The sequence below is a fragment of the Diadema antillarum genome, unplaced genomic scaffold (assembly GCF_040938485.1).
Source record: "Diadema antillarum isolate AM-2024a unplaced genomic scaffold, OU_Dant_1.0 seq00000217_RagTag, whole genome shotgun sequence".
NCBI classification, from domain to species: Eukaryota; Metazoa; Echinodermata; class Echinoidea; order Diadematoida; family Diadematidae; genus Diadema; species Diadema antillarum.
Window position 1 is genome coordinate 1,351,576 of NW_027271272.1, and position 9,794 is coordinate 1,361,369.

General features: G+C 37.7%; 1 protein-coding gene across 1 annotated transcript; it reads left to right on the plus strand.

Annotated features, from left to right (window-relative positions):
• The first annotated feature begins 345 nt into the window (after positions 1 to 345).
• On the plus strand, positions 346 to 6,890 carry LOC139729047 (cytochrome P450 2J2-like). The gene is made up of 6 exons (XM_071639973.1): positions 346 to 398; positions 1,209 to 1,468; positions 1,997 to 2,148; positions 2,885 to 3,495; positions 3,986 to 4,313; positions 5,778 to 6,890. The coding sequence occupies exons 2-6, from the start codon at positions 1,245 to 1,247 to the stop codon at positions 5,954 to 5,956; spliced, it is 1,494 nt and encodes a 497-aa protein (XP_071496074.1). The 5' UTR covers positions 346 to 398; positions 1,209 to 1,244; the 3' UTR covers positions 5,957 to 6,890.
• Positions 6,891 to 9,794: the final 2,904 nt, after the last annotated feature.

The window sequence follows — 9,794 nt, forward strand, 5'->3', positions numbered from 1 at the left end:
TCAAAGAGGCACTAGGTGAGCTCCTCCTTGGGTGTATATTATGAGGTCATGTGTGATGATGGTAATTTTCCTTTCTCCTCCTAGTCATGCTGGCGATGGAGTTATAAAGATAATAATAATAAAAAGGCCAAGTTTACAACGAATCAATATGTTCGTTTGCAGAGACTTTTATACGTCGAATCATACTATTGGCAAACTGCAAACATTTGGTATTTGATCAGCAGGGACGTGAACTTCTGAAATTTTGAATCACCTGCTCAGAGTATACTGATCTTTGAATTAATGGACGACACGATTGAATGATATAAAAGTATGTATACAGACGAAAATCTGCATTTCAAGCAACGTGAGTTGGCTAAAGCCACAAACATCTGTGGGAGTCTGATCGCCTCAGCTACGTGAGTGTAACCTCCATGAGTTTGCTTACAGTCTTAATTGTGTATAAAAATACGAAGTCTTAATTCACTGTATCAGTTGAAGGACAAGTTCATCTTCATATATATGTTGATTGAGTAAATGCAGCAATATTAGTAGAACACATCAATGAAAGTTTAAGGAAAAATCGGACAATCCATTCAAAGGTTATGAATTTCTAACACTGCAGGATGAGAAAGCTACTACCAGGGAGGTGGGAAATCCCTGTTACTACAGTGCTTGATGTCATGCGTAGAACGACATAATGAATATATGAAGAGAATTTCACAAAAATTTACTTGTTGAAAACAGTGCACATTACATCGACTTGTCACTGACGTATGTTGAGGGTGATCATTCTCCCTACCTTCTGAAAGAGGGAAGTCAAGTGTTCTTATATTATGCGAGAAAAGTGAAAAAAAAATATACGTTGAATTTTCTTTATCATTTTCTTAATATTGGTGTACACAACAGTAGAATGTGACGTCACAAGCTGTAGTAGTCTTTTCATCCTGCAGTGACTGAGCAGAAACTTCAAAAATTCATAAATTTTGAACGAATGGTTCGATTTTACTCAATCTCTCACTGATATGTTCTACTAATACAAGTGTAATATTGCTGCTTTCACTCAATCCATCACGTGCCTATGAACTTGTCCTTTAACGTTGCCAGAGCTGGCATAATATCTATACTTTTTTTTTTGTTTTGTTTGTGAGTTTGGAAGGGAACTGCCAGCAAAAAATGTGAAGTACTTTTTTGTTTGTATGTTTCTTTCTCTTTTTTTAACCTATCAGGTACCTTATATAACTTTGGCTATCACCATTGTCACTATGCTCGACATCGCTCTCAACGCCTTGTCCGATTTCGGATACAGCGGTCTTCTTTTGGTCACCATCACTTTTCTCGTCTTGACCCGGGTATTGAAGACTGACGGACAGCAGAAGTTAAACCTTCCGCCTGGTCCCGGGGGCTTGCCGTGGCCGATCAACTACCTGATTGGATTTATGAACATCTTTCAAAATACAATCATCGTGATCTACAATCTCTCTAAGAAGTAAGAAATATTCCATTTCAGCATGCTTTTTTTAAACTCTGTTTCTTGTTAACGCAGAACTCTTCAAAACAAACACAACAACAGCAACAACAACAAAAACTACAGCAACAACTATAGTTTCTCAATTTTCGATATATATATATATATATATATATATATATATATATATATATATATTTCGCCTGGTAGGAAATCCTGCATAGTTTGTGAGGAATGACGAACCTTCGGGGTAACAAATTGTAACCATTATTGTCATGATTGTTAATTGTCAATAGCCAACAACTATAAAACTCAATTCGGTTTTCCCACATCTCTAACCCCCCCTCTCCATCACCTGATCTATGGTGTGTAGGATCTGTGTGTAGGATCCTATGGTATCTTGACTTGAGTTACCATGACAAGATTGATAGCGCTGCATCCAACACATCATGATAATGATCTTACACCACAATAATGACTTCATGACCACCATGTACGATTCTAGTAAATTTGATTCAATTCCACATCCTTAACGTTTATTGTTTAAAGGTACGGGGACGTCGTTTTCCTGAACTTACTGGAGAGGAAAATGGTTTTCTTGGCCAGCCCTGAGCTGGTAAATGAAATTCTTGTCAAACAGGCTGACGTCACAACGGGAAGGGAGCCGGATAAAGAGCTTTGGTCCGTGCTGAACTACAGAGGTAATTCTTTTTACGAATCGGTGATATTAAAGTCTGTGGAAACGACATGCTCATATCGCTGGCCAGAGCTGGCCGGGGTGGGGGTGGGGGAGGGGCGGCCGATACATAGGAATTCATAGGGTGTATAACCACTTGGGCCCCACTCTTTTTCTTTTTACCCCGGAAGTGGCGCCAGAACAAAATAGAATGTGGTTATATGGTTGAGCTTTTGTCGATTGCAAGTTGCACCAGACGCTTGTAAGACGTGTGTGTGTGTTTTTTTTTTGACTTGTCAGCTGAGAAAATCCGAAAGTGGCATTAGACAGGACGTTGCGCTGAAGACCTCTTTTTCCCTTCTTCTTCTTGGTTGAAGAAACACGGAAATGGCATTCACCAGAAATGTAAACTACACTCATTTTAAAAACGTGGCGCCGACCATGCTCAAAGAACTGGACGCAAGCTTTCGTTGAGAATATGAAATCAATGCGCAAATAAATGTTCTTTGTATCACGTTTCCGTAGTGTTGGAGTTACCCAAAAGCTATGAATTGTTTGACGCCAAGAAGGAAGAAATCGCACTTGTCCACTCGTTTAATTAAAGTTGAATACGATTAGAGTTCTATGTCTAAACTAATGCATGAACGCAAAGAGTGTAGTAAAGGAGAAGTGCACATAATAAAAGAATACCTGTAAAAGACCATGTTCCTCTGTATTCATTTATTACCAAATGGTCTACACGGCACTCGTCCTCGATACAGGTGGGGTGGTCTTCTCGGAGGGCGCAGATTGGGTCGACCATCGGCGGTTCGGTCTAAACGCTCTACGCAATTTCGGCATGGGGAAGAGGAGCTTGGAAAGTCGCATCAACGAGGAAGCGCGCATGCTGAAAGACGTCTTCTCTTGCAAGGGTGGTGCCCCACTAGACCCACATGCCAACTTTGTGACGGCCATCTCAAACATCATCTGTGCGATCACCTTTGGTCACAGGTTCGAGTACTCGGATCCTGTGTTTCAGAAACTCACACAGTATCTGAACGACGTGGTCGCCGAGCCACCTGGCGTTTTCAAATTTATGCCGAGCTTCCTCTACAATTCGCGCAGAACCAAGCTCAAGGCCCTTCAGGAGTTCATAATAGACGATGTGAGAGAGCACGAGAAGACCTTTGACCCGAATGACGTGAGAGACATCATTGATATGTACATCAGCCAAGTACGAGAGTTGGAAAAGACGGGTCAAAGGTCGGAGCTGAGTATGGAGAAAGCATGGTCCATCGTCTTTGATTTCTTCATTGCGGGGACAGAGACAACATCAACGACGATGACCTGGGCGATTCTCTTCATGGCTGGTTATCCTGATATCCAGAAAAAGGTAAGTTTTGTATGAAGTCATATAATTCCTTCCTTACCCCGCATTGACCCATCGCTCACCCTTCTTTACTTCAACTTAGTTAAAAAGACCATTTTGTGGTACGACATCACGTTACCCGTAGAAAGTTGGAGATCATAACAGAACGAATACGCACGTAAATCTGACTGTGGCAACACAACTTTTTCAGTTTTCTAATTCTCATTTTTTTTTTGTAAGGATATTTTCAAAGTAATTTATAGGGGAAATTCTAATGTATAAATTCAAAACTTGGCATTTAATGAATCCATCAAAAGAAAAGACTTCCTTTTTTGGGGAGGGGGCTACAGAAACATGATCTATGCTTTTTCCAATTCTCTGAATCATAAAGAAAGACTCCATAAAAGACTTTGCATGATTTTTGTAAATATTAGGTAGTGTTATGGGAGAGCAGAAGAACGAGCTCACCCATCGCATATTAAAATGAACTTTACCTCCAAAAACCAATTCACAGGTTGTTGCGGAAATTAAGCGGGAAATCGGACTCGACGCAGCACCTTCTTACGAGCATCAGAAGGCAATGCCGTACACCCAGGCAGTTCTGACAGAAATTCTGCGATTTCGACCCATTGCTCCTATCGGTGTCCCGCATCGAGCCACGGCTGATATTAAGATCAAGGACTACGACATTCCAAAGGGAACAAACATCGGGATGAACATCTTGTACATCCATCATGACCCCAAATTGTGGGGCGACCCGGAAGTGTTCCGACCTGAGCGTTTCCTGTCTAAGGATGGGAAATCTTTTGTGAAGCACGACGCGTACATGCCCTTTGGCGCAGGTGAGATGGAGCATTCTGGTTTTCGGGAATATCACAATTCTGTTAAATCATTCATTACCACCAGCAACGGTTCTGTCTAGAATATCATTGGTACTTTAAGGAAATTGTATTTTGATTTTCAAATAGCCAGAGCAAGCCCCAGTTTTACTGTATTCTCTCACGATTAGTTTGAAGGGGTTTTTCTTTAAGAATGTCACCCTGTAAACAAAGATTATAAGATTAAGATGCTACTATTCATTTTATGGTGAGTTGTTGATTGTTCCGTCGTCATCGTTGTGGCAGTTGATAACAGTTCGTTATTCCGAAGGGTCATTAATGGAAAATCAAATAAGGTTAGGACGTTCGAAGGTTCTCTATTCCGAAGGTTTTTTATTTTGCGAAAGTCAAATATGGTTCGTTAACCTAACTGTTCGTTTCTAAGGAGGTTTGTTTTACCGAAGGTTCGATAATCTGAAAATGAAGCAACGGTCGTTATTCCGAAGGCGCGGTCATCCGAAAATAATATAAGGTTCATTATTCCGTAGGCTCGTTGATCCGAAAATGATATCAAGTTCATTTTCTCAAGGTTCGTTAATTCGAAAACAACGGAGGGTTCGCAATATCGAATGTTCAGATTAACAAATCTTATTGCCTTCATTTTCAGATTTACAAGCCATCAGAATAGCAAACATCGTTTTATTTTCGGGTAAAAGACTTTCGGAATAATGAACCGTGAGATTAAGGAACCTACGGAATAACTGTCCGGATTAAAGGGATGGTATTAATTTGGTGAGGATGGGGTATTCCAATGTCAACTTTTCGCGAGATGATGAAAAACCACTTATGAAATATTCAAGATCATACCATTCTAAAAAGGAATTCAAAATTAAATTGATAAAAGTCAGTTTTGGAATTGCTGAGATATCCAAAAAATAAAAATAAAACAAAGTTGTCCTAATAACAAATGGGTCACATCTTTTATCGAGACCTCTTTACTTTTGCATATCTTATAGCTATTTCACAACCAATTTTCATCAAATAACTTCAAATCCCTTAAGAATTGTATTCTCTTTCATATTTCATGATGGGTTTCTCATTATCTCATGAAAAAGTTTGGAAACATGAAACTCCATCTTAAACCACAGACGATAGAGTTCCTTATAGCCAAACTATACCATCCCTTAACCCAGTTTCATTGTCAGATTTACAAACGTTATAGGTACAGGGAATTTGTGCTTTTTGGAACAACAAACCTTATTCCATTTAACAAACATTTCAAATAGTTTAGAACGTTTTGGGAATGTACCCCTAACAAAAATAAATATAATATGCATTAATTTAAGGAATTATGAGAGATAATACAGGAGTAACAAAGACAAGGACAGAAATATTGACAAATATATAGATTAATACAGACCGTAAATATGAATACATTAATTCATTGGCCATTGAATACAGTAATTGATCGTTGTGATTGATTTACAGGTCGTCGCAAGTGTCTTGGTGAGCAGCTGGCCAAGATGGAATCATTCCTCTTCTTCACCAACATCATGCAGCGGTTCAAAGTTTCCCTTCCCCCGGGGGTCAAGGCTGACTATAGCTTCGGTCACCGTGTCACTACCCTCCTCCCGAAGCCCTACCAGGTCATCTTCGATGAACGCTGAACGGGTGTAACCATGGCAACATCATCAATGGAAGTACAAGAGTGTACACCAGGAGACTGGACTGGATGGCATCAGAAAGACTCGGGGAAAATGCATCTTTAAAGTCGCTAGGCAATTATTGCTGGTATAAAACATAGCTATTATATTCCCATTCCTATAAAGAAGGCTCCTCAACTTTCTTATCATACGTTAAAAGTAGAACAAATTGGTATGAGGAACAATAAGCATAGAATTATTTTCTGGGGGGAAAAAGGATCAAGATAAGCATACAAAACGTAAAATACGAAAGTCTGAAATCTGCCTAATATAGCGTAATATTCGTGTCTAACGAATTTGGTCATAATTATCATTTTTCGTTATAAAAAATCGTATTTGTAAAAATGTTTATAAGGCTGTGTAAGTAGATAGAGCTTTAAGCTGCGTATATAGCACTGCCGATGATTCATATGTCGCTCCATTCACGTCACATCGTTTTTAATGTCTAAATCTATACATATACGCATTCTTGCTCTTACGTGCTTTTCGGCGTGAACGTTATCAGTCATTGTCAAACTCTTGCTTGTTTCTGAATCATAATATATGAAAACGTTTCTCTATCTTTCTTTTCTCTTTTAAAAAGTTTTTCTTCTAAAAGTTCTGTAACAGCACCCTCCTCGTTGAAAGAATCAGACTTCACTGGGTGCCTTTGAATACTCTGTACTACCCCAGCAAATGAATAACCTAATATCAGCTGCATCAGTTGTTGTATTTTATGCTATGGTTATACCATATACACACATTAACAGGAACGTTTTAAGAATTTCTTGCATCGAGTCATTTTTTATTGCAACTCTTCGACAAATTGCCCATCATTGTCGTCGATTGGTAAGCACTGATTATTCATTGATATACTAGTATATAGATATGATTATAAGAAAAATGATGGGCATACATACTCGGGCTGAACGCAAAACATGTCTTTATAACTGCGATATACTCTTTTATGCAGATTACTAGATTTTTGATATCAAAATTACCTCTGTTCTATTCCATTATGAAAAACCATGCACACCGTCGAATGATCAGTTGATGTATGAAAATATGCAGCTTCTAGACTTCCACTTTAATCATCTCTATCTCATTGGATATCAAATATCCATCGTGTTTAACAGTATTTTTTCTCTATGTTGTAAATATCGTTAGAGTAAAATTTAACACACTCGTCTCTGTATAGATACGAATCCCATTTAGATCTTTATCAATCTGTCTATTTTTCGTGTGAAATATATTTCACTGCAAGCAGAATGTATACTCTTAGGGACATATACCTGGATTTAAAAAAAGAAAAAAAAAATCTTGTTGACTTGTTACCGTCATATGTTTAAGATTTAAGCAAGGTTTTTGAATAGACCCTCCATTTTCATTCCCATCCGTATTTAATTTGTGCTATGCGTATGTATGAAAAACAATAATAAAAACCCAATTATGTTTTCTTCATTTTGATACTCATTATCCCATATATTTTGTAAATTAACGCGGTTTTTTATTGCAATTGTTACAAATATATTCTGCTTATTCACTAATTATACATAAGTTTTCTGCTTATTATTTTGATGGAAATGAATATAAATTTGAAATTTCAATTAAGCGATGTTATTCCTCCTGCACTTGTACAATGAGTGCTCATCCATCATTATGGTAGAAAATGAAAGTATGCCCACAGTTCTAAAGCATAAAGTAAAATACAGAAATTAGGCATGGTTAAAGGGGAAATCAAGTCCAAATATATAAGTTAGTTTGGTAAAAAAAGGGTGAAATCTTACAAGTTCAACTGCAAAAAAATTGACTGAAATCGGATGAAAATAAGAAAGCTATGTAATTTTGAAGTTTGCTAATTTCTGCAAAACAGCTATTGTACAGTGGATATGAATATGCAAATGAGTAAGCTGACCATGTCATACCCTCAGAATTTTCCATTGATTGTGTACAAAAAATTATGAAAATTCAATGTTTTGTCATTGAAGTCTGAAACATCATGTTATTCCTAATTGAATAACTTCAGAATAGCGATCAGTTTGATATATCAGGATTTGAGCATCGGGCATAATTGCGTTTGAATGAAAAACTGGAAATTTCAAAATCTTATGTACAAACTATATGGCAAGTTTCAAGGGGATGAAATGCTCAATTTTCCTTTTGCATATTTATATTAACAGTTCAAGAACTAAAGCATTAGCGAAACTTCAAAGGGTCATATAAAACCTTATTTTTCACCTGATTTCGATCAAAATTTTACCGTTGAACTCGTAATATTTTACTTTTTCTCACCAGACTAATTATATTTGGATTGGATTTCCCCTTTAAAGTGAAATGATTGCCATGATGCCACTGCCAGGCAAAAAAGAAAAAGGAGTTCTCATCCAAGGACCAAACAATACACAATACCACATAATTTTGTTGACTCTAGCTTCAGAGGAACTTGGCCTCCTTTTCACATCTTTTTGTTGACACGCGGTATTGAAAAAGTTCTGTATATATTAACTTGTTAGAAAAACACCTTATGATCTGTCATGCAGTTTGACTATTATTTTTTCTTTTGTTGGCACATTTCTAGCTCTTTATGAAAGTTACAGTCTGTTGCGATTATTCGATACATGGGACGGTTTCATTTGAAGATCGAACCTTGAACTAAAATACACTTGTAACACCGGCGTCACGTAATGTACAGATTTGCACGTTAGGGCGTCTCTGTCTGGAAAAAAAAAAAAAAGGTCGCGTGAACCTATTGCCGATGAAAAGGTCGCGCGACCTCCAGATATTAGGGTATCGTTTCATGATAGTTGCCAGCCCTGACAAGTTGTCAGTTTCTGACAACTTCAATGAAATCCTTTGTTTTGATTAGCTGACGAGCTCTGGTCACTGATTGTTACTCTGTTGATTGTAAGAGACTGACAACTTGTCAGGGCTGACAACTTTCATGAAACAGTGCCCCGAGCTCTCCCTCCAAAACTTCATGCCACTGTGTACCTTCTTATAATTTAATATGCTAGTTTTTATGTTATATTCTCATTTTCAGTGGAGGTACATACTATCCGAGCACTGCTACACAAGCAGAATGGTAATTATCGTTATCCCTGTGTAAAGGGTTCATTATACATGGCTCGACACTAACTTTTTTGTTTGGTGGCCCGATGGGGCCGCCAATATCCTAAATTTCAAATTTTTGGTGGCCCGAGAGAAAAAAAAAAACATTAAAAGTCCTTTTTTTAATGAGTCAAATATTTAAGATTTATGATAGTAACAATTAGAAGTTGGGCATATCTACTCATAAATAAACTTCAACAAACTTGCAACACTCACTCTCAGGCATTCATTCAGTCCTTTTCATCCATCCTTTGAACAAATTTAACTGCTAATTTCCGGCGCAAAAAGTTAAGAATTTATTGACATACTTTTCAAAAAATGTTGGTGGCCCGAGGCGGGCCACCAAATTTGCCTTTTTTTTTGAAATTTGGTGACCCGACTTTCATTTTTGGTGGCCCCGGGCCACCGGGCCACCGTTAGTGTCGAGCCCTGATATATATATATATATATATATATATATATATATATATATATATCAACAGTTCTGTAAATTGTCATACATTTTCTCGGTTCTCCTCCCAGAAATGCCTCCTTTTAGCCAATTAGTGTTGCAATGTGAGTATTGCCCATAAGCAGTGAATGTAAATTAAACATTGCTTTCAGCAAGACTTTCCTCGTTCCTATGTCTTGTACCTCCGTAAAATCGGTCTAGCGACGTAATTTCCCTGAAGCGTTTCCCAACTTCTCAAAAAGATGAATAGATAAATAAATGAAA

Bases quoted from the DNA above. Each gene is read 5' to 3' on its own strand.
- LOC139729047 (XM_071639973.1), top strand. From the start codon at position 1,245: ATGCTCGACATCGCTCTCAACGCCTTGTCCGATTTCGGATACAGCGGT. The intron at 1,469-1,996 runs GTAAGAAATATT...TATTGTTTAAAG, and splicing joins ATCTACAATCTCTCTAAGAA to GTACGGGGACGTCGTTTTCC. The intron at 2,149-2,884 runs GTAATTCTTTTT...TCCTCGATACAG, and splicing joins GTCCGTGCTGAACTACAGAG to GTGGGGTGGTCTTCTCGGAG.